Source organism: Camellia sinensis, chromosome 9 (assembly GCF_055761805.1).
Source record: "Camellia sinensis isolate YWXY chromosome 9, ASM5576180v1, whole genome shotgun sequence".
Taxonomy (NCBI): Eukaryota; Viridiplantae; Streptophyta; class Magnoliopsida; order Ericales; family Theaceae; genus Camellia; species Camellia sinensis.
The window spans coordinates 139800249-139826242 of record NC_138969.1 but is presented as its reverse complement, the minus strand read 5'-3'; the positions used below and the strand labels follow the sequence as shown (position 1 = coordinate 139826242).

Here is a 25994-nt window from a genome sequence, read left to right as displayed (position 1 = left end):
ATGGCGATGCAGCTGTGTCAATATTATTGGTTCTAGAATTTTGTAGGTGTTTTTAGTTTATTTCCTAGGGTATATTGTTCAAAGTAAAATTTTACTTCCAATTAGAATAAAATTTTACTTTCAATGAAGTAAAGTTTTACTTCTAAACAGAGTAAAATTTTACTTTCACAATAGAACTTTAGTGTTTCATTACAATGTTTGTTCATTTTTATGCTTCCCCTTCGCACTCAGATTTTTTTTTTTTTTTTTGCATTATTCTTTATTTTCTTTAGTGCTTATTGTTTTGTCACTTTGTTATTTAAAGTAAAATGTTATACTGTTGATACAAGGAAACTTTTTAATGTTCTAAAATGGTTGTTTCTAGAAGCAAATATGGAGATGGCGATGATGATGATTTTGAAGTTCCACCAAAAGAAGAAACTCCCTAAAAAACGCAGCAAAAGTAATAAAAAATCCATGAGCAACATGGATAATTCATCTGATGATGATTTTGTGCTTCCATCAACGAGACTAAGAAAGGGCTCTCCTAGTGAGGATGAAGGCTCTCATGAAAGCAATCAAATGCCTTCAATAACAAAACCTTTAAATTCGAATATTATATGTGGAGTACGGGAGAGTGAGAACTACGTGAAACAATATAGGTCAAATGTTGTGTCATTGACAAACCTAATACGAGACACAAAGTTCACCGAAAGGCACATTACTGCCCTCGAGAGAACACCTTTTGGGATGTTATTCAAATCTTTTTGGAAGAAAGAAGATGCGGTGTTGAAAAAGTTCAAGAAAGTTGACGATAATGTCATGGATGTGATCAAGTTTTATGATTTTCATGCAAAGAGATTCAAGCTTGAGGGAAAACATGTGACATACGGAATAGTGACGTTACTATAGACACCCCATTTTGACCGCTCCTAAGACTTAGGCGCTTTTTTTTTTATTACCCGATGATGAAACTAAGAATGTGTCTCTTACATAATCCTCAATAAGAATAATGGAATTTGTAATAACCCTCGTCACTGTTTACCGAATAACCACTGATTACCGTTAAACTGAACTGATTATGACTGATAAGTGAACTGAATGAACTACTGAACTGACTGACTGAAATTGAAACTAAACTGACTGAGTATGCCTGTTTTATTGTAATTCTATCTATTTGGTTATTTGATTATCTGTTCGTGCTTTTGTGTTTAAACTGCTAATTGAAGGCCTTATCAGCGGCCGAATCCGAAATTGATTGATGATCTATGATCGTTAGAATTAATGCGATTTTATGGTATATTTATCTGAAAACTGATTTGGTATGATTAAATTAGATTAAAATGAGTTAAATTGCATGGTTACACTTATTTACCAACTTGCCCTATTAGTGGGCCACTATCTAGCATCTATTTGAGCCTTCACACACATTTCATCAGCTCCTTTCTTGCACTCAACCGACCAAGAGTGGGAGAGTGAGAGAATTGAGTTCGAACTTGGAGATTTGCTTGGAATTGGAAGGAGTTCTTGCTAGATTGAACCTCTAGACTTGTAATTGAGGAACCTGGGTATGAATTTCATTCTCTTGATTGTGTCTTTAAGTTGATTCATGCATGGTTCATGTCAATTTAGTGGATTAAGTCATGTTTTGGTTCATTAAAGTTGAATTGGAGCTCATTCCATGCATGCATGTTTGAATTGTTCAATTTTGAGTTGATTCCATGGAGAATTGTCACATGTATGCTCATGGTTATGTTAAGTCCATGTTGTCATCTTGTCTTTAGAACAATTGGCTCCTTAGAGCATCAAATTGAAGCTTTGAAATGGTTTAAATTCATGCATGTTTGCATGCTCTTCATATTCATGAAAATTGGTTTGAATTGGATTTATTTGAAACACCCTTGGGCTTTGATTTTACAATTGAGCTTTGGATTCATGTTAAACTATGAGTTTTGAAGTGTTTTCCAGGAAATGAGCCCAAAGGAATCGAATTTGATGCATTCAAACTTGATTTTGAGCTTGAGGTTCAAATCTGGAATTTCCAGAATTTGGACTCACGCTCGAGCGGGGTGACTGGCGCTCGAGCGTGGAAATCGTGCTCCCAACATTTTTGTTCTGTTTTGAATTCCGCTCGAGAGGAATAATTGACGCTCGAGCGGGACATTGTGTCTCGTGCTCGAGCGGGCATCGAGCGCCCAATCGAGCGTGATTTTCACCTTTCCAACACTTCCGACTGTTTTGCAGAATGCTCGAGCGGGTAGTTATACGCTCGAGCAGAAACCTTTGTCTGCACGTCCGCTCGAGCGAGGTAACCTACGCTCAAGCGTGACCCCTGTTTTCTGAAAATTCTGAAAGTGCTTTAAAAGTGCATCTTTGCATCTTCATCTCATCCTAGGCATTCTTAGGCCTAGTTTAAGACATCTTGTTATTGAGGATATAGATGTAGAACACACCGAGGCAAATTAGGGGTTAAGTTTATATCTTTCCCAACTATGTAGCTTAGTGTGTGTTGAATCTGGTAACTGTGTAGGGTTGGCGACTGGGGAGACGCGCTCTAGTTTACTGTAGCCCAGAACTCTGTGAGTAACAATTATGTAAAGATATGTTCAAAAATGATTATTTTCTGAACAACTGAACTGTACTGTTTTTGAATTGAATACTGTTAATTGAATGAATGTATGTCCTGTATATTGAACTGTATTGTGACATCCTTGGCACCTACTGTTTACTGTTACTGTTACAGAGATCTCTGTCGGTTCCCTCGTTGGAACCACTATTGTCTACTGACTGATGGCCATCACTACTGTTCGGTCTTTTAAGACCTACTGTTTACTGTACTGTTATGCTAATGGATGTACCACATATGACTGTACTGACTGAACAACTGATTTAATGAACTGTTTTCATTACTGTAAGGACATTCATTCTTAACTCCTTTACGCATTATGTTATTCACTGGGCTTTAGCTCACTGCTCATATATATATGTAGGTGTACAGGCACCAGACCGCGGCTAGAAGCGTCGAGATAGACTCCAGTTTTGTCAAGCCAACTTATGTGCCTCACTGCGAGGTTCCGAACCTACCATGCTTTGGCTTAGGGGTCTTTTATTCTCCCTTTCTGTACTGTTTTGAGAACTGAATAGAATACACTGTACTGTACTGTTATATAAGGGATTGAGTCCCTATTCAGAATGATTGTAAATATTGTACATGCTGTTTTGTTACTGACTGCTTATATATATAAAAAGTCTTTTTGCATACAGACTGTCACAGCTCATTGGGCATTGTTTATTTACTGCACTGGCTTCCGCCAGGTCCTGTACTCTGTTTTACTGTATTACTGTTAAACAGGCCTTCGGTAATCTCGGATTACTGGCCGGTTACGGTGCTAAACCCATAGGGCCGGGTTTGGGTCGTGACAGAGTGGTATCAGAGCGATACTTACCACGAGTTATACTGCACACACGTGTCCAGATGAGCTATAGGATGTCCTGGAAAAGTGATTAGGGCATTTCATGAGCATGATAAGTGTGTGATATGACTGACTGAATATATGCTAAAGTGTGAATCTGTTTAAACAAATGACTGTCTATGTTAATAACTGTTATAACTGCTTATAATGAAATGGATAATGCAAGAACTGCAAATGAAACTGACTCCTCATTCTCTGAGGCCAGAATGGCCAGACTAGAACGAATGATGGAACTGATAACTGAAAGATTAGACCAACAACAGAATCAACAGCCCCTACCTCCTCCTCTGGCTGTACCGGAACAGAATGTGAATGTAAATGATGGGGATATAATTACTCTGACCCAGAAGTTCAGCAAAATGAAACCGCCATCCTTTCAGGGAGGCCTTGAACCGTTAAGGGCTGAAGCATGGGTTCTTGAGACCGAAAAATTATTTGAGGTGTTCCCGTGCTCTGAAGCACACAAGGTACTGTTAGCCACCTTTACTCTGCAAGAAGAGGCTAGAAGGTGGTGGATGCTTATCCGTGATGAAAATACCGTTATGACTTGGGCTCAATTCAAAGGAGCCTTCTTCGAAAAGTACTTCCCTCAGTGCGTTAGGGATAAGAAAGTGACTGAATTTGAACAGCTGAGACAGGGCCCAATGTCTGTTGCTGAATATGAAACAAAATTTACTGAACTTGCTAGATATGCACCACACATGGTGGACACTGACTACAAGAAGGCCAGAAAGTTTGAAGGCGGCCTTAATGTTGCAATTCTCGACCGGATCAATGTTTTGAAATTACCGAATTATGTAAATGTTCTTGACCGAGCCTTGATGGCTGAAGCAAATATCGAGGCACTGAAAACTGAAACACCATTGTCTGAATGGCGGGGTAAAAGACAGGGTTTCAAGTTTAAGAAAGGCAAGCATAATCCATTGAATAAGAAACAGAATACGGGGTCAACGACTACTTCCAGTCAAGGAAACCGTTCAATATCGCCCTGTTCTGAATGTGGTAAAAATCACAAGGGAATTTGTTACAAAATATCTGGAGCTTGCTATAGGTGTGGCAAGATAGGCCACATGGTGAAAGACTGCCCCTCTGCTCCACAGGCCAGCATTAAAGCTACGCCGAGCGTAGCAGCATCAACTGTTGCCTCAAAACCGAACCCCAGAGCTACCGGGAAAGAGCCTATGAGGCAAGGCCGAGTGTTCGCACTAGTACTGGGAGATATGCAGAATACCGAGACCGTTGTGTCAGGTATTCTCTCTATTTGTACTCAAAATGCTTATGTACTGAAAATGCTTATGTACTGATTGATTCGGGGTCTACACATTCATATGTGTCGTATGCTTTTTCGCGAAAATTGAATAGACCCTTAGAACCTATGAACTATCTGTTAACTATATCATCACCCGTTGGGGGATCTATGACCTGTGCATATACGTACCCTGCTTGTGAAATTATTGTTGGAGATGCACATCTGTTTATTGATTTACTGCCACTGAACATTGACCATTTTGATGTAATATTGGGAATGGACTGATTAACGAAATATCATGCCACCATAGACTGTGTAACGAAACAAGTAGTTTTCCGTCCACCTGGTCTGCCTGAATTTGTGTTTAATGGGGTTGGAGTAGTACCTCCTCCGTATTTGATTTCATCTGTGAAAGCTGTTAAACTGATTAGAAAGGGGTGTAAAGGGTATCTGTGTTCTGTACTGACTGTATCTACTGATGATAGTGCTAATGTGAACTGTATTCCTATAGTCAGAGAATTCCCAGATGTTTTTCCAGATAATCTGCCAGGAGATTTGATTGACAGGGAGATTGAATTTACTGTTGATGTGATTCCCGGAACGCAGCCAGTATCTAAAGCTCCTTACTGGATGGCTCTAACCGAACTGAAAGAACTGAAAGTACAACTGCAAGAACTGTTAGATAAAAAGTTCATCAGGCCCAGTACTTCACCGTGGGGCGCTCCTGTTCTGTTTGTAAAGAAGAAAGATGGCTCATTGAGACTGTGTATTGATTACCGTGAACTGAATAAGGTAACTGTGAAAAATAAATACCCATTACCACGTATTGATGACCTGTTTGATCAGCTACAGGGTGCACAAGTATTTTCTAAGATCGATCTCAGATCCAGATACCATCAGTTGAAAGTTAAACCAAATGACATTGATAAAACTGCTTTTCGAACGAGGTATGGACACTATGAATTTTTAGTTATGCCTTTCGGAGTTACCAATGCACCTGCTGCATTTATGGACCTCATGAACAGAATCTTTAAACCGTTCCTTGATGACTTCATTGTTGTATTTATTGATGACATACTGATTTATTCCAAAACTATAGAAAAACATGAACATCATCTGAGACTTGCCCTACAGACTCTAAGAGAACAGAAACTGTATGCTAAACTGTCTAAATGTGAATTCTGGCTTGATCACGTTATGTTTTTGGGGCATGTTGTTAGCAAAGATGGGATTTCTGTTGATCCGCAGAAAATCGAAGCTGTAGTGAACTGGCCTAGACCAACAAATGTGACAGAAATCCGAAGCTTTTTGGGATTAGCCGGGTATTACAGAAGATTTGTCAAAGATTTCTCCAAAATTGCCTTACCATTGACTCAACTGACACAGAAGGGGATATCATTTGACTGGACTGACCAAAGGGAATCTGCTTTCCAAGAGTTGAAAACTCGATTAGTGACTGCACCTGTTCTGACCTTACCTTCAGGTACGGATGGTTATACTGTATTTAGTGATGCTTCTCATAAGGGTTTGGAATGTGTTTTAATGCAGAATGGGAGAGTTATTGCCTATGCTTCCCGACAACTGAGATCGCATGAAAAGAACTACCCAACCCATGATCTGGAACTTGCTGCAGTAGTATTTGCACTGAAAATCTGGCCTTACTACCTGTATGGGGCGACATGTGAAGTATATACTGACCACAAGAGTTTAAAATATTTCTTCACACAGAAAGAACTGAACATGAGACAACGGAGATGGCTAGAACTGATAAAAGACTATGACCTGTAGATATTGTACCATCCGGGAAAAGCCAATACCGTTGCCGATGCATTGAGCCGGAAATCGATTGGAAACTTAGCATGTTTGCTTACCGGACAGAAAGAGTTGCTTTGTGACCTTGAAAAATCTGAAATTGAAATTGTTTTGCGAGAACAAGGTGGAACCTTAGCTGCTATTTCTGCTCAACCGGCACTGATTGAAGAGATTAAAGCGAAACAGCAACTGGATGACTTCTTGAAGAAGGTCATCGAAGAAAGGGAATCTAAACCGAGACCGGGATTCAAATTTGAAAATAATGTACTGAAATTTCAAGAAAGACTGTGTGTACCGAATGATACTGAACTAAAAAGGAGGGTTCTGAGCGAAGGCCACAATTCAAAATTTTCTATTCATCTGGGGAATACGAAAATGTACCAAGACTTGAAACTGAATTTCTGGTGGCCGGGAATGAAGAAAGAAATTGCCAATTTTGTATCAAAATGTCTTCATTGCCAACAAGTTAAAGCCAAACATCAACGACCCGCAGGCTTGTTGCAGCCCTTACCGATACCGGAGTGGAAATGAGAACATATTATTATGGATTTTATTGTGGGATTGCCTCGCTCCAGTAAAGGTATGGACTCAATTTGGGTTATTGTTGATAGATTGACCAAATCTGCTCACTTCTTACCTGTTAAGACAATTTATAATGCGGACAAACTGGCTATACTCTACATTGATGAAATTGTTAGACTGCATGGAGTGCCTGTGTCCATTGTTTCTGACAGAGATTCGAAGTTTACATCGAGGTTCTGGCAGAGCCTACAGACTGCATTGGGTACTGAACTGAGACCGAGTAGTGCCTATTATCCTCAGACAGATGGCCAGTCAGAAAGGACCATCCAGACTCTAGAGGATTTACTGAGAATGTGTGTCCTTGATTTTCAGGGAAACTGGGAAAGCCATTTGCCATTTTCCATTGGCCGAATTCGCCTACAACAACAGCTGTCATTCAAGTATTGGTTTGGCGCCCTTCGAGGCATTGTATGGCAGAAAATGTAGATCTCCGATTTGCTGGGCAGAAGTTGGAGATGGGTCTTTGCTTGGGCCCGAGATTGTTTATGAAATGACTGAGAAAGTGAAACTGATACAACAGAGACTGAAAACTGCACAGAGCAGACAGAAAAGTTATGCAGATGTCAGAAGACGAGACAGAGAGTATGAAGTGGGTGATCACGTGTTTGTGAAAGTGACACTGATGAAAGGCCGGACTCGTTTTGGAGTCAAAGCAAGTTAGCGCTGAGATATGTCGGACCGTATGAGATTATTGAGAAAATCAATCCGGTGGCGTACCAAGTTGCGCTTCCTCCTGAAATGGAGAATATGCACAACGTCTTCCACATTTCTATGTTGAGGGACTACCTCCGGGATCCTTTTCATGTGATAGAGCCAACTCGTGTAGTACTGAGCGACGACTACACTTATGAGGAACGGCCTATACAGATTGTGAACAGACAGATCAAGAAATTGAGAAACAAAAAGATCCCGTTGGTGAAAGTTGACTGGCAAAACCATGGTGGCGTATATGCCACTTGGGAAAGGGAAGATGACATGGCTAAAAGATATTCTGAACTGTTTCCATTTAATCCTGTTTTCTTTCTGAATGAAGGTAACTCGAGTTTAGAGGACTAAACTCTATTTAAGGAGGGGAGACTGTAATAACCCTCGTCACTATTTACCGAATAACCACTGATTACCATTAAACTGAACTAATTATGACTGATAAGTGAACTGAATGAACTACTGAACTGACTGACTGAAATTGAAACTGAACTGACTGAGTATGCCTGTTTTATTGTAATTCTATCTGTTTGATTATTTGATTATCTGTTCGTGCCTTTGTGTTTAAACTGCTAATTGAAGGCCTTATCGGCGGCCGAATCCGAAATTGATTGATGATCTATGATCGTTAGAATTAATGCGATTTTATGGTATGTTTATCTGAAAGCTGATTTGGTATGATTAAATTAGATTAAAATGAGTTAAATTGCATGGTTACACTTATTTACCAACTTGCCCTATTAGTGGGCCACTATCTAGCATCTATTTGAGCCTTCATACACATTTCATCAGCTCCTTTCTTGCACTTAACCGACCAAGAGTGAGAGAGTGAGAGAATTGAGTTCGAACTTGGAGATTTGCTTGGAATTGGAAGGAGTTCTTGCTAGATTGAACCTCTAGACTTGTAATTGAGGAACCTGGGTATGAATTTCATTCTCTTGATTGTGTCTTTAAGTTGATTCATGCATGGTTCATGTCAATTTAGTGGATTAAGTCATGTTTTGGTTCATTAATGTTGAATTGGAGCTCATTCCATGCATGCATGTTTGAATTGTTCAATTTTGAGTTGATTCCATGGAGAATTGTCACATGCATGCCCATGGTTATGTTAAGTCCATGTTTTCATCTTGTCTTTAGAACAATTGGCTCCTTAGAGCATCAAATTGAAGCTTTGAAATGGTTTAAATTCATGCATGTTTGCATGCTCTTCATATTCATGAAAATTGGTTTGAATTGGATTTATTTGAAACACCCTTGGGCTTTGATTTTACAATTGAGCTTTGGATTCATGTTAAACTATGAGTTTTGAAGTGTTTTCCAGGAAATGGGCCCAAAGGAATCGAATTTGATGCATTCAAACTTGATTTTGAGCTTGAGGTTCAAATCTGGAATTTCCAGAATTTGGACTCACGCTCGAGCGGGGTGACTGGCGCTCGAGCGTGGAAATCGTGCTCCCAACATTTTTGTTCTGTTTTGAATTCCGCTCGAGAGGAATAATTGACGCTCGAGCGGGCGTCGAGCGCCCAATCGAGCGTGATTTTCACCTTTCCAACACTTCCGACTGTTTTGCAGAAAGCTCGAGCGGGTAGTTATACGCTCGAGCGGAAACCTTTGTCTGCACGTCCGCTCGAGCGAGGTAACCTACGCTCAAGCGTGACCCCTGTTTTCTGAAAATTCTGAAAGTGCTTTTAAAGTGCATCTTTGCATCTTCATCTCATCCTAGGCATTCTTAGGCCTAGTTTAAGACATCTTGTTATTGAGGATATAAATGTAGAACACACCGAGGCAAATTAGGGGTTAAGTTTATATCTTTCCCAACTATGTAGCTTAGTGTGTGTTGAATCTGGTAACTGTGTAGGGTTGGCGACGGGGGAGACGCGCTCTAGTTTACTGTAGCCCAGAACTCTGTGAGCAACGATTATGTAAAGATATGTTCAAAAATGATTATTTTCTGAACAACTGAACTGTACTGTTTTTGAATTGAATACTGTTAATTGAATGAATGTATGTCCTGTATATTGAACTGTATTGTGACATCCTTGGCACCTACTGTTTACTGTTACTGTTACAGAGATCTCTGTCGGTTCCCTCGTTGGAACCACTACTGTCTACTGACTGATGGCCATCACTACTGTTCGGTCTTTTAAGACCTACTGTTTACTATACTGTTATGCTAATGGATGTACCACATATGACTGTACTGACTGAACAACTGATTTAATGAACTGTTTTCATTACTGTAAGGACATTCATTCTTAACCCCTTTACGCATTATGTTATTCACTGGGCTTTAGCTCACTGCTCATATATATATGTAGGTGTACAGGCACCAGACCGTGGCTAGAAGCGTCGAGATAGACTCCAGTTTTGTCAAGCCAACCTATGTGCCTCACTGCGAGGTTCCGAACCTGCCATGCTTTGGCTTAGGGGTCTTTTTATTCTCCCCTTCTGCACTATTTTGAGAACTGAATAGAATGCACTGTACTGTACTGTTATATAAGGGATTGAGTCCCTATTTGGAATGATTGTAAATATTGTACATGCTGTTTTGTTACTGACTGCTTATATATATAAAAAGTCTTTTTGCATACAGACTGTCACAGCTCATTGGGCATTGTTTATTTACTGTACTGGCTTCCGCCAGGCCCTGTACTCTGTTTTACTGTATTACTGTTAAGCAGGCCTTCGGTAATCTCGGATTACTAGCCGATTACGGTGCTAAACCCATAGGGCCGGGTTTGGGTCGTGACAGAATTTGTGCTTCATTTCCAACCCTAATCCTGTTTTGGCCAAGTGTTCAAGACCCGTTCAAAACTCTCCTTCAAAAGTTTCTTTCCATGATTTGTTTTGAGTATTTTTGTAGTGTTCTGAGGCTCATTTTTAAACTTCAAAATAAAATATTTTCTTAGGAAATTGAGCAAAGAACAGTGTGGAAATAAGAGGAAATGATGATTATTCTGTTGAAAAATCCTGTTTCGTACAAAATAGTCAGCCTACGGCCAACTTTTTGGCCGGCCATCCAAGAAATTAGCTGGCTAGCTAATTTGCCCAGAAGTAGGGCAGTTTTAACAGAATTCTTGTTGCATGTGTGCAGGTCATGCCATTTCAAATATTTCTTGATACATTCATGCATGAGATACATACCTACTCACCTTCCATTGGCCTCCATTATCAAAAGGGTGTCTGTCATCTTTCACAAAAGGAGCATCCAATGCAACCACCTTTGTCAACCCATCATCCTTATCTCTCACCTTGACTTTCACCTCCTTGACTTAGCCTTTCATCATTTGCTTAAAGAATGATCAGATTGTGAGGAAAGATGGGGGGGTTCAATTAAAAAATAAGGAATGAATTAAAAGAAGAGAGGTAGAAAGAAAAGAGAAGTTTAAGCTTTGAACTAAAAACTTCCATTGCTTAGTGATATATAGATATACCATCTTTCATATATATCAAAATCATCCCAAAAATTCTGTTATAGCCAAATTCAAGAGCTTTGGTAAAAAAAAAAAAAAAAAGAGTGAGTGTTATTGAAAGAGAGAAAAACAGAGAGTTAAATAACTCCCGTCACACACTATTAAACAACCCAAAAACACCATTCCAACAAGAATTTCAAATTTTCGAACTGAGGATTGAGAACACACTTCCTAAACTTGAGGGTGATCAAAAGGAAGTTTGAAATCAAAGAGTTCATCCTTTTCTTGGAAGGTGAACTTTGCACACTTTCATTTTCTTGAACTTTCTTTCTTATATTAATTTTCTTGCTTTGATTTCGTATTATAAACTGTTGTAATCTAACTGGAAGTGGTGAGTTGAGTCACCTCCATATCCTTTGTTTGTTCTTTCTTTGGTGTTGAAAAGGGAAAAAAGTAGAGCTTTTGGCCTCGCCTAATTGGCCGGCCGGCTAAGTTTTTGGCTAGCTAGCTCACCTTTTGGCTGGCCAACTAACTTCTTTTGGACAGAACCTAATAGTGACCCAGCGTTGAGCAGAATAGTCTCTAATGGTCTCTTAGGCCCCTTGAAGCTTCTGGTTTTTTTTTTTTTTTTTTCGTTTTTTTTAAGAGAGATTTGTGAGGATATTTTTGTTGTAATATTTTTATTCATCTCCTCCCTTATTCAGATATGTAATATTCAAATGATATAATAATTTCCCGCCCCGCTTCTTTCTATCCCTTTCTTTTACTTGTTTTCCTTATTTGTACATATGCAGTATATTTTGCTTGTCATCATATCCATACTTTGCATCTATGTTTCATGACTTAAGATCTGGCTATATTTGCATGTGTGGGTTTAATCAATTATTATGTAATTTTGTGTGCTACCTCATGTTCTTTAGATGATTTACATGTCATATATTACAAGCTGGATCTTTAGTTGCATTTCATGAGTGAATTGCATTATGATTTTATATATAAGATCATGCATGTTTTACTTACTTTGTTTTGTAACTATTCGCGGGACATCGGTAAATATGTAAGTTTTTATACTTTAGCATCCCTATTTTTTGTGTTTTTCTTACTATGTTTAAGCATCCTATCATGTGGCTATTTGCTTACTTGATATAACTCTATGAATGCCAGTGGATAAAGGTTGTGTCATTTAATTTGGAATGATATTAATTTTCATGCTTGTGAGCTCGATTTCTTTTGAGTTGCATGTCTTTAAAACTCTTTCATAAATACATGGAATCAAGTTGTTCTAAAATCAATGATATAGTCTATACTTGTATGCTTTACACAGTAAATTTTAGGATTAATTAAATAATTAGAATATGAACACATAAAGTAAATAAAACTCATATCATGGTTTAGTAGAGGCTAATCTTTTGATCAAGTGAGAGGGGGTGCTCAATTAATGACATTCCCCTCTTATACCTATGGTTCCGAACTGAGCATCCTCGGTTACGATGAACAGTGGCCTTGGCATGAGTCATGGGTTTCCTAATTGTCCCAAAATATTAGGTGGCAACTCTAAGATCTGGTGATGTAGTCCACTTAAAGTCCACTTAATGGCAAAGATTTTTGTAATAAACATAGACTTTTATAAAAGTTTCTAAATCTGGACTCTCATCTATATTTCACATTGCACTCGTGAGACTAGATCGAAGAAATCGAGGATCTGAACTGTATGCGCGTCCCATGCAGTGTTACAGCTACTTTAATTTTTGGGTTAAAATCGAGAACAAAAAAAGTGGATGACTCATATGGGAAGAAAAAAGAAACACCTTTTGTGCAGAAAAGGTTTCATAATATGTCAAAAATATCCATAAAGATTTTGCAAGAGGCATTAGGAGATGTATTAGAAGGCACAACGACAGTTAATGTTGAGGATGTTGCATGAATAATATGTTTATTCACGAATAATATATTTATTCATTGTGGCAACTTTATTATTCCCAACAATCGGTCTAACTGTTGGATGGGGTTTTATCGCCTTTGTAAAAGATTTGGAAATGATGAATTCATATGCATGGTCGACTGTAGTTACATCCACGTTGACTACTTCAATCCAGTCTCATTAGGAAACCCTGAAAGTGTAACTGTGATAACCCTCACCACTGTTTACTGATAATACTACTGATTACTGCTAAACTGTGACTGAACATGATTAAGTAACTGATTTGACTGACATTTTGAACTGATTGATTGATTATATTAGTTTAAGCGCATTTTTATCTATTTGACTGTTAATTGATCTGTTCATGTTTTAAGTGTCAAATTATGAATTGAAGGCCTTATCGGCGGCCGAATCTGAAATTGATTAGTGTTTCATGTTAATTAGAATTTATGTGATTTTATGGTATGTTTAATTGAAATTGATTTGGAATGATTAAATTAGATTAAATAATGTTGAATTACATTAGTTGCATTAATTACCTAAATGCCATTGAGTGGGCCACTTTTATTAACATCTTGAGGCTTGAACTACTCACTTAGACACAACATTTCTTCAGCCCTTTTCTTAAGCCTACACCGTGTGAGAGGAAAAGTGAGAGAAATTGGTTTCAACTAGGAATTCTTGCTTGAATTGGAAGAATAGAAAGTGAATTGGCAAATTGAGCTTGTATACCTTGAATTGAGGACTTAACGTAGGAGAATCATCTTCTTGAACTTGTATTTAAGTTGTATCTTGCATGTTTCATGGAAGTTTGGTGATTATAGTCTAGAATTGGTTCAAAATGTTGAATTGAAGCTTAAATCATGCATGCATGTACACATTGTTGAGTTTTGAGGTTGATTTCATGGAAATCCTCACATGCATGTCTTTATTCTAGCCATGGTCCATGAATTCATCATGTTTTTGAGTGAATCGACTCATTTGATTATGTATTGGAAGCTTTGATTTCAATTGAACACATGCATGTTACATACACTTTATGTTCTTGAAGTTTTGTTTGGATTTGTGTTTAATTGAACTAGCTTTGGGCTTTGATGTTGCAAATTGATCTTCAAAACATGTTATATTATGAGTTTTAAAGTGTTTTCCAGAAAATTAGCCCAAAAGGATTGGATTTGATGCTTTAAATGTTGAATTTGAGCTTGGAGGTTCAATTTGGAAATTTCAGATTTTGGACCCACGCTCGAGCGTAATACTTCACGCTCGAGCATACACTCTGAGTACATGTATCCCGCTCGAGCGGAGAAAGTAACGCTCGAGCGTGAAATGCGTGTATCCAGTACTTTTTATATCTTTACAATCTGCTCGAGCGAGGTAATGCACGCTCAAGCAAGGACTTGTGTCTCACGCTCGAGCGGAGTTCGAGCGCCCATCGGGCATGAATTGCATGTATCTAGTACTTTTGCCTATGTTTGCAGTCCGCTCAAGCGAGGAAGGTCCCGCTCGAGCAAAGCTCCTTTATCTGCATGTCCGCTCGAACGTAGAAAGCCACGCTCGAGCGAGGCCCCTGTTTTTTGAAAATTTTGAAAAGTGTTTTAAAGTACATATTTGCATCATCTTTTCATCCTAGGCATTCCTAGGCCATGTTTAAGGCATCTTAATGAGGATATTGATGTAAAACCGCACCGAGTCAAGATAGGGACTAAGTCATTGATTCCCAAGTGTGTAACTTAGTGTGTGTTCATTCTGTAACTGTAGGGTTGGCATTCGAGAACGCTCTTGCTTATCTGTAGCCCAGTGCTCTGTGAGTAATAATGTTGTAAAGATATATTCAATCATGAATATTTTCTGAATGATCAACTGTACTACTTTCTGAAATGATATTTCTTACTGAATGAATGCTTGTCCTATTTGCGAATTGTATTCATGGCATCCATAGCAATTTACTGTTACTGTACTGTACTGCTACTGTCATAGAGATCTCTATCGGTTCGCATGTTTGGAACCACTACTGTTTACTGATATGATGGCCATCAACTGACTGTTCGGTCTGTTAAGACCTACTGTACTGTTTGCTATTGGATGTACCACATATAACTGCTATGGTTTCTAAATAACTGATATGACTGTTTAATGACAGAAAGGACATTCATTTTTAACCTCTTTACACAACTGTTATTCACTGGGTTTTAGCTCACTGTTTATATATATGTGTAGGTGTTCAAGCACCGGATCGGAGCTAAGAGCGTTGGGTTAAACTCCCTTTTTGTCAAGTCAACCAATGTGCCTCACTGCGAGGTTCCAAGTGTGTTCAAGCTTAGGCGTTTTAGGGGTGTCTCAGTTCACCCTTCTGTCTCTGTTTTGTAATACTGTATAGACTCGTATTGTACTGTTATGGCAGGGATTTGGTCCCTAACCTGAATGCCTGTATATGATGTATGTACATACTGCTTTTGTTCCGAATGTGAATGTGTTATGAAAAGTCTTTTTGCATACAGACTGTCACAGCTCATTGGACATCTTTCATTTACTGTTTTGGCTTTCGCCAGCCCCTGTACTCTGGATTACTGTTATTACTGTTAAGCAGGCCTTCGGTAATCACAGATTACTGGCCGGTTACGGTGCTAAACCCATAGGGGTGGATTTGGGTCGTGACAGTAACCGAATGTGTACTTCTTCTTTTGGTAAGTAAATTGACCTACTTGAAATATTACGAAATCCATCTTTAGAGAATTAACTAATTTCGATTTTTTATTTTACAGTATTGGTTGTGCGAGCACACTGCCCTCATTTAACCTGAAGGTAAAAATTTGTGTTCAAGGCTCCTTCGATGGGACTTATCAAAGTTGAAGAAAAAGCTGATGAAGAGGTCATTGCAAAAACTAAAGCCCAAAGAGGTATCATCTTGTCAATCTCATCCTTACTAGTTCACTTTGCTTAAAATTTTACTTAAAATTAGAGTAAAAGTTTACTTACAATCAGAGTAAACTTTTACTTTCAAACAAATAAAATTTTACTCTGTTGGTTAAAGTTTGCTTCATTACTGACTTCATTTCTTTCTCTATTTCAAATGCAGGTAAATCACAATCAATTGAACCCCATTTCAAGAGAAGAAATGAATCTCCAAAAGTAGAGAAATCCCCAAAAGTAGTAGTCCTAACTTTTTTTCAACTCCCAACCAAACATGCTTGTACGTAATGGTGAGCCTATATTGATCTGTAAATTGACGCATAACATCAATTAAATGAGTTTGGGGATTTGCACGAACATCATTAACAATCAAACCTACAACCAAATTTGAACTCATCCTTGAGCTTTTAGAAGTACGAACTATAGTTCCACAACTATCCTCATCATGTAAAGTCTTAATGTAGAAAAAAATTTTAGCACTCTCTAGAGATACATGTACTCCCTCCGCATTGAACACACAGCAGTGTCTCGACACTTCTTATTCTTCACATACAGAAACTCAAATCCTATCTCAATGGCATATTTACATAATGCAGTCTGGAAATCCTTTGCATCTCTAATAAATCTTTGACCAACATGAGTAATTCCATTCAGAAAACAAAGTCCTTTCTTCATAGTGACAAAACAAGCAAAAACAAATGCCCATTTCAGTAATAGTCACATCAATCCGGTCAACACCAAGGGGATAAACAAGCGACAACATATTTTGAAAATCAAAATCATCATCAATCATGCATTGCGAATGTCCAGGTAAATAGTACGATAACAGTATGCAAACATTACTGTCAAACTTCTTCAATTTACAACTTAAGAAATTAGTTAAATCCTTCAACGTGCAGTTTGACACAACCTTGAACACAATGGTACGATCACCATACTTGTATAATAACATAAGAGGTGGAACCCTTTTCAAATCTGCAATCAATTGACAATAAAAATTTACTATCAATCAAAGTAAAATCTTACTGTCATTACAAGTTCAAAAACAAATAATAAAAGTACACAGTACCAGAGTAAAATTTTGCTATCATCCTATCAAAAAATGAAAAATAGAACAGATAACACCAGAGTAAAATTTTACTTTCATTTTATCAAACAAAAACAGAGCACATACCAGAGTAAAATTTTATTCTCATTCTGTCAAACAAAATCAGATCACACACAATAAAATTAAATAAAAAAAAAAGAAAAAAAAAAGAAAAAAACTAATTAACAAATCAACATATTTGATTGAACTCGAACAATAATCAAACACGTGATCAAAGCAAAACCTCTAAAGCTCGATCAACACTCACAAATTTTGATGAAACTCTCAAAATCTGATATAGATTTGTACATATTTGAAATGTAATCTCTCGTTTAATTGAAAATGTTGATCGTTGGGGGTGAAATCGTCTATTGTTGACCAAGGGCGAGATCGTCAGCGGTGAGATCTTTAGATTTCGCTATTGTTTTCATTGATTTCGCAGATCGTTTTCACTAATTTCGCAGATCGTCTTCACTTATTCAAATATATGACATCCATGTATATATGAGCTAGATTTTCAAATATATGATATATATATAAGGGCAATATTGTCAAAATAAAAAGACAAATTGTAGAAGGTCCTTGTTGAGCCATACATCTCCTACTCAGGGGCTTTTTGAAGAAAAATTCATTGATTTATCCTTTATCCTAAAAAAAGACCCAAAAATGGGGGTTTCACCAAAAAAAAAACCCATAAAAAGAAAACGTTGTGGGCCATGGTGCTTATAATAGGTTTGATTAAGAAAACGCTATGGGCCATGGTACTATTAATAGGTTTGTTTAGGTGAATGGGTTGAGATGAAAAAATTGAATGTAATTCACATATACTCAAAAAAAAAAAAAAAAAAAAAAAGAAAAGAAAAGAAAAGAAGAAGAACAAGAAAAAGAAAGGGGTTTGATTAATTGAAAAATAAATAAATAAAAATTAGGTAAATCATAACTAACTCATTGTGGTATTAATTATAATTTTTTGTGATATTGGTTATGACATTATTTTGATTATAAAGTAAGAGTTCTTTGATTATAAATTATGCGGTGTTTGGCTATAACAATTTTTTATTTTTTTATTTTTAGTTATGATTCTCATAAAATTGAATTATGACATTTGTGGTTATCAAGTCCATCATGATATTATTTCTGTTATAACTCAGGAGCTCTTTGGTTATATCTTATATAGTGTTTGGTTATAACTATTTATTTATTTTTATTTTTATTTTTAGTTTTTTTAGTTATGACTCTATAAGATTGAGTGCTAATAGTTGTGATAATCAACTCCCAAATGTGTATATAGGGGTGTGTACCAATGCATTACCATTGTCGTATTTTTTTTTGTATTCTATAGTTGCCGCAGATTATATAATTTAAGTATCATTTGTTTTATGTGCTTCTTTTAACATTAGTTTGTTTTTAAAATTTATTTTTATTAATTTTGAGATAAATAAAAATGTTATAAAACTAAATTTTTGTCTTTTTTTCTATGTATTTTTCATCAAATCAACCCCTCATTTTTTTCAGTACATGTGAATTACGTTCAATTTTTTCATCTTAATCCATTCACCTAATCAAACCTATTAACAGCAACATGGCTCACAACGTTTTTTTCTTATTAAGTAAAATGGACTATAAGCCAAACGATACCGTTTCACTGTCACAACATTAGGAGTGTAAAAATGGCCCATGGCCCGTAGGCAGCTTGAAGCTTGCTCGTGGTCCGGGGTGGGCTTGGCTTAGTTAGGCCTGGGCTTGAGCCCAACTTAGGACCTTGAGCTTGGGCCGTCATTTTGAAGTCCTCCTGACCCAACCCAACTTGACCCCGCCAAAAAATTTGCTGCCCTGCAGGCAGCTTGATTCGACGGTCAAAATTGAATGGCTCTCTACCCTCCCCTCCAATGGCTCTCTACTATCCAACGGTCAAAATTGAAAAATAAATAAATAAATAAATAATATTCAAGCGGTCATTGGACTGTTTACTTCCAACATTCCAATTTTTATTTTATTTTATTTTATTATTATTACAAATTGACCCCCTCTTCCCAAACTCCTTTAAATATCTCCACTCTCCCATTTTATTTTTCACAAATAATTCTCTCTCTGGAAAAGGGGTGCCTGCTGTACAGCAGGTACTGCTGTGCCTACTCGACCCATGGTTTTGCTTTTTTTTTTTTTTTAATATAATTTTTCCTTTGTTTTTTCTTTTTTATTGGTGTGTGTTGCATGCACGGCACACCCTGCTGTGCTTAAGCACAGCAGGCACCCCTTGTCCTCTCTCTCTCAAACTCTCAATCTCTCTTAACTCACTCAATTAATTTTGAAGTCTCACTCTTTAATGACAGTTGCAATTGTACAAGAAGATGCTTTTATAAATAAAATAAAAAACATTAATTTTGTATCGCATTGGCCAATCGGTAACATTAATTAGTTGAACTAATTTATTAGTTACTCATTTTTTACATTAATTATTTATTAACATATATTAGTTGTTATTGTTTACTCATTATTTAAATTAATTATTAGTTCTTATATATTATTTTACTTATATTACTATGGATCTTAATAATCCTAATGCTTATATTGATATTTATGCATATATTACACAATATAAATCTGTTGATTCTCCTTCTAATGCACCTAATATCCCTCTCCCAACAATTGGATCATAATCTAGGGGCACGACTGGTATTGTTTGGGATCATTTTGAAAAAATATTTGTAAATATTCCTAATGGTACAATAACATTTGAAGCAAAATGGAAATATTGTGCACATTTACTTAGTGTTGCATTTGTAGAGGGTAGTAATTATCTAAAAATGCATGCTAACAAATATTTACAAAGTTAACAACTTGGTATTAGAAGTCAAATGCGATTAAAAGCTTTATCAACTGGTTATTTGTTAAGATTTTCATATGGTCCTATACATTCACAAAATTCTGTAATTGAATATATTATTAAAAAACAACAACATTTTACTACTAGTGAACGTTCTGATTTTTTTTATTAGAAGTTTTGTACCGCAATATCAAAGTTTTTCAAAAAACTATTATTAGAAACAAGATTTTAAATAAATTTGAGAATATTAAAAATGAATTATTTGACATTTTCAAAAATTTAAATGGAAGAGTTTGTTTGACATCTGATTTGTGATTAAATAATGGTTTAGAATACTAATATATCACTACAAATTTCATTGATAATGATTGAAAGTTAAATAAAAAAAATTGTTTCATTTAGATTAATTGAATTTTCATACACTGGCCATTCACTTGGTGTGGAAATAAGAAATATATTATATGAATGAACTTTGTAAAATAAAATATTTACCATTAATTTAGATAATACAACACATTATAATCAGACTGTAACCCATTTGAAATCAACTTTATAATTACTTGTTGGTGATGATTTATTTCATATTCGTTGTTGTGCTCATTTTTTAAACTTGAATGTTAAAGAAGCTATGCATGTATACGAGACCTCTGTATTGGTAATAAAAAAATGCGATTGTGACTATTATGTTTTGTGCTAATTAAATTTTGAAATACACAAAAATTTGTCAATGAGAATGTAGGCCATTTGAAAAACTAATTTTAAATAGACAGCAGGTGGAATTCAACGTATAATATGTTAAAAAGAGCTTGTAAAGAAAAAAAAAATAATAGATTTATTTTTGCAGCAACATTAATATGAGGAGTACTGACTCCCACATAACTTAATTAGCGCCAAGTAGCCTTATATAAAGGTTTTCTAAAAAAATTTAATACTGCAACAAAATTATTTTCTTATATATATATATATATTCATATTTCACCATTTGTTTTACATATGTTAGCAAAAATAATGAAAGTTTTCATAAAATATATGTGTAATGAATATTATGTAACCGTTATTATTGTAATGAAAGAAAAATTTGATAAATATTTTAATTCATTGCCTCATGTTTTAAGTTTAGCAGTAATAATTGATCCTGGGTGTAAAAAAATTGATTTACAATAATTTTTAAAACGTATTTTTGCTGATCAAAAACATTTTACCCCTATTATGAAAACATGCAAAATATTATTTGAACAATATAAGGCGACTGCATCTGTAAATACACCTATATACACCAGCAGCCTCATCTTAAGAAGAAAGATTAAGTATATTTTCAGTAATAAAAAGTAGAAGAATATCTCAACATATAAGCATAAGTAGTTTAGAACAACAACGTTATTTGGAAAGCCCAACAATGGATGATTCAAAAATTTTGATATTTTAGATAAGTGGAAACAAAATAAAACTTTGTGGCATGTACTTTTACAGATGACCTGTGGTATATTAACAATTATTATTTCTACAGTTGCTTCAAAAACAGCTTTTAATATAGGTGGACGTGTGCTGAGTGATTACCACAGCAGACTTTTGCCTCAAATGTTTGATGCACTAACGATATTCAGAGATCATATGCATGTGCTTATGAGAAGACAAAATTATAGTGAAAATGAGAGAATTCAAAGCCATCTGGATAACATATCCTCGGGCAAAACGAGTGAATTATCTGTCTCCTCCGATGATTGATCAACAATTTGTTTTTCACTATTTCATTTCGTTATTGTTTTGTATTAGATAATTGAAGTGGAATATAATGTAAATAATTGGTAGGCTTGTATGTGCCAACCTAATTGAGATGTACTTGACTTATAATAATGCAATTACTCTACCATCATCAATAGTCTAAATTTATTTTATTTAATGATATAAATATTTGTAATATTTTATTTTATTTTGAAATAAAAATTATTCATTCAATAAAAGTTATCTATTTAATTTTATGATTGTAATATTGTAAGTTTTATTTTGATATATATAAAAATTTACATAATTTCATATTTTTTTAATCATAAGTTTATAATAAAAAAAAAAATGAGTCATACATAATTAAATTTAAATACCACCTCACATGAAGCATGACCAAACATCTTATTAATTTTAATTAAAATACTCTAGTATATTTTTTCTTTTGTTTTTGTATCCCTCATAAATAATCCATATACATAATATATTTATCGTTTATTTTTCATTAAAAAAAAGGCCTGCCAAGGCCCATTTGTGATCTGGGCTCGAGCTTAGGCCCTAATTTGAGTGGGCCTAGCACTACTAGAAATATGATCTTTTGCGTCTGTTTTTTTACGACCGATTGTTTGACCGTCGCAAAAAAGTGCTTTTTATATCCAAATCCCGTTCTAATTAATTAACACGCAGTCGTTTCTTTAAAAAAAAAAAAAAATCATCCTGTATAACTTGCCCTATCCCCAAATCGGTATGAACTCTCTCTCTCTCAAATCGGTATGAACTCTCTCTCCCTCAAAATCTCACTCTTCACTTTCTCTCGCTCTACTCTCTCTTTCAACTCACCACTCCAATTTTATTGTTCATTTGAAGATGTCGATCAATTGTTGATGAATATTTGCAGATTTTGATCGATCGTTGATGGAGATTTGAAGATTTCAATCTGCTGTTGATGAAGATTTCGATTGATTCATGATCGGTAAGTCTAATTTTTATGTATGCATTGAACTCTGTCTCTGTAATCCCTATATCTTTTTCTCAGCTCCCAAATTCTCTTTGGCTTTTCGCGAAGATCAACATCAGTTCAGAGGAATTGGATTTCGAAATCAACATGAATTTTTTCCAATTCAATTTAGTTTTATCCATGCGGTGCAAACTCTGATTTGGAAATAGGTTTTTGATTTGAAAATTCATTTTATTTTTTTAATTATTAAATCTCGATTTTCTTTGGCTTTTAAATGTGGTTGAGTCTGCAAAATCATAAGTTCACAAGTAAATATTGTACTTCTTATATACCTTTTTGATGTAGGTATTCTTGGTGAAATATCTTTGACATGTATTTAAGAAGCTAAACGCACCTTATTTTTCATATCACCTTCTTATGTTAAAATTCAGTACAGAACAACATTATTTCCTTCTCCTTTTACATTTACTAATCTGGATGCACTTCTTAACTTAATGAATCACCTTCTTATGGTCCTCTAAGGCTTGAGATTAGCTAAAATTAAATGGGAGAAACTTCAAAAATTGGCGTGATCTTAAGGTGGGGCCTATTGAACTTCACATAGCCAAGTTCTAATGTTAGTAAAGTCCTATATTTGTAGTTACCTAAGCTTTTGATCAGTTTTATGTATGTTCTCCTATGATATATTTGTAAGGCTATTTTGGCATTTTTAAAATTTTTGATGGACATGGATTGTAGTGATTCCTCATGGTTGTAGTTTGAGTTTATTCTTGTTATTGGGTCTTCATATAGGGTCTATACTTTCCTGGATGTCTTTTAAAATTCAAATTCTTCAATTTCTAATTTTCGAGTTGGAGTCGGTCCTTTAAGAGTTGGGGTGTCTAAATTCTTCCAATTCAACAGACAGCAAGTTGGAGACGATTTGCTTTTCTGTTTGAATTTTTAACAATTGTACTCTTTGTCCTGTGCTACAACTCTAACCATAGGTGTATTGCACAAGGAATGAAGGAGTGATTCCTCGATGACTTTTCTTATTCTACTCAATTAACTGTCAAAATGAGACCTTGTCAACCCTTTTCTCCTCATCCTTAAAACCCTGTTGGTAAGGCCTAACGACTGCCTACCTCATATACTCGTTATGTACGAAAGGATTCAACACGGGTACTGTTCACACAGCCCCTGAGCTTGCATTACAAAGCCTAAACCCCCATATCTCATCTACCTTCTAGCGACAAAAATTGAAAACTAGCAGTCTCAATGTCCCCTTAACAGCTTCTCTACGTCATCTGTTGTAACATTGCTTGTACAAGAGGGCTCAGCCCAGCACTTGTAACATTTTTCTTAAGGTAACAATATAAAACAAGTTTTAGTGTTTGACTTTGATACACTGTTTGACATAAAAATACGCTAAATATGCTAACAGAAGAACATGAGATTAGTTTTTCGACATTGGAAGAAAGGAAAAAGTTATATACTCTTGTTATGTAGGTTGCTGCTATTATTGTTTTTTTGTAATCAAATCTCAAATACAATCCTCCACACTAACATATAATATAATGATGCTGCTTCCTTTTTTTTTTATAAAGTAAACTTTGTACAGGAAGTTACTAATATGCTCTCATTTTTATTGGGAACTTAAAGATTAAAAAAAAAAAAAATCATATACATGAAACATTATCCCAAAATTTTATTCCAATATATACAAGGAATAAAAGGTGGATGAAGGTGCCAACTAGCTTAGTTTTTACCAGAGACTTGGAATTGAATCCATCTTCATTTGAAATGGGGAAATTTGTATGAAGGGAGGGTTATGCTTAATTGTGCAGAGATGTTACATATCTATGAAGCTATCAATCTCCCAAATGGAAACCACCTTGAAATTGAACAAATCTTCTAAATCTTGTCTTTTCTTTGAATTTATTCTTTCTTAGACTTCTCTTATGGTCTTCAGCATCCTCCTTTTATTAGAGAAAATTTGCCCAGGAACCTTAAAATGCCAAAGGTACAATTTTTGGCTTACATTTTTATTTATTTCTTGAGTCCAGATTTCATAAGGTTCAAGTTTTTGCCTTGATGGAATGACACCTTATCCACTGTTGTTGATCATTGTTTTGTTAAATCTGTCTGAAAGAATAATAATAATTTGAAATCAATGATGGGAGAAATTTTGTTGGGATCACTTCTTCGTGGGTTGTGGAAGAACATAACAGCCAAAACAAGTGTGTTGCATTGTTTTATTTCTTGTTGGTTTTCTTTACCTGGAGAAATTCTCAAGTGTGTTTACTTCAACTCTTCACTGCACAAAATATCTTCTACTGCTTCATGCTCCAGCTTTGATATCTTTTAAAAAAGAATTAGGGCTTGTTGAATTGGTATTGGGAATGAGGAACTAGCAAATCTTGTCTTCTCATGAAAGGGTAGAGTTACTTAAACTCATTAATGTTTCTTGAAGCTTAGATTCAAGAGGTCAAGCCTCAAGTTAGTGCGAGCTTGGCATTCATTAACTTGAGGGAGTGCTTATTGAAATTTTCTCAAGAAACTGTTTTCTCCTTTTACGGATTGTTTAGTTATTTTCAAAAAGATGTTATAAGTTGAACCATTGTAAAGTTAGTATAAATCATGGAATTTCCACTTTCTCTTGATGCTTTGTATCATTAATTTATCACACTTTCTATATATTGGAGAGTATGAATGTGCAACACAGTGCTTATTTGCTATGGGTTTCTTCGTTGATGGTGTAGAAATCTATTGTATCTCTTGGTCGTGGCATCCTGGCCATTGATGAATCAAACGCCACCTGTGGGAAGAGATTATCATCTATTGGCCTGGACAACACTAAAGTGAACAGGCAGGCTTATAGACAGCTTTTGTTGACTACTCCTGGCCTGGGTGAGTATATTTCTGGTGCGATTCTGTTTGAGAAGACACTTTACCAGTCAACAACAGACGGGAAGAAGTTTGTGAATTGCTTGCGTGAGCAAAACATTGTACCTGGAATCAAAGTCAATAAGGTATGCTTTCTCGTTCAAGTTAATTACACTAACCTTTCTTTATATCCTCGTCTTGTTAATTTAACTCTCCCACTTTTTACACATGTTTTCAGGATTTAGTTCCCCTACCAGGGTCCAACAATGAATCTTGGTGCCAGGGATTAGATGGATTGGCTTCTAGATATGCCGAATACTATAAGCAAGGTGCTCGCTTTGCAAAGTGGTAAGGCTCCAAAAGAATAGTAGTACTAGTTTCAATTGACATGGAAGAGTAAATGACATGGAAGAGTAAATGTCATGATCTAACTCTCTCTCAGCTACGAAGCTTTGGTTCGAATCAATCCTTTTGCTATATTTTCATATGTA

The 25994-nt window shown here is 35.8% G+C and overlaps 1 protein-coding gene across 1 annotated transcript; it reads left to right on the top strand.

Annotated features, from left to right (window-relative positions):
- Window positions 1-15964: 15964 nt before the first annotated feature.
- On the top strand, window positions 15965-25855 carry LOC145799779 (fructose-bisphosphate aldolase 3, chloroplastic-like). The gene is made up of 4 exons (XM_082889416.1): window positions 15965-16031; window positions 24570-24640; window positions 25380-25649; window positions 25742-25855. The coding sequence occupies exons 1-4, from the start codon at window positions 15965-15967 to the stop codon at window positions 25853-25855; spliced, it is 522 nt and encodes a 173-aa protein (XP_082745542.1).
- Window positions 25856-25994: the final 139 nt, after the last annotated feature.

Bases quoted from the DNA above. Each gene is read 5' to 3' on its own strand.
- LOC145799779 (XM_082889416.1), top strand. From the start codon at position 15,965: ATGGGACTTATCAAAGTTGAAGAAAAAGCTGATGAAGAGGTCATTGCA. The intron at 16,032-24,569 runs GTATCATCTTGT...ATTCTTTCTTAG, and splicing joins AAAAACTAAAGCCCAAAGAG to ACTTCTCTTATGGTCTTCAG. The intron at 24,641-25,379 runs GTACAATTTTTG...TTGATGGTGTAG, and splicing joins GGAACCTTAAAATGCCAAAG to AAATCTATTGTATCTCTTGG.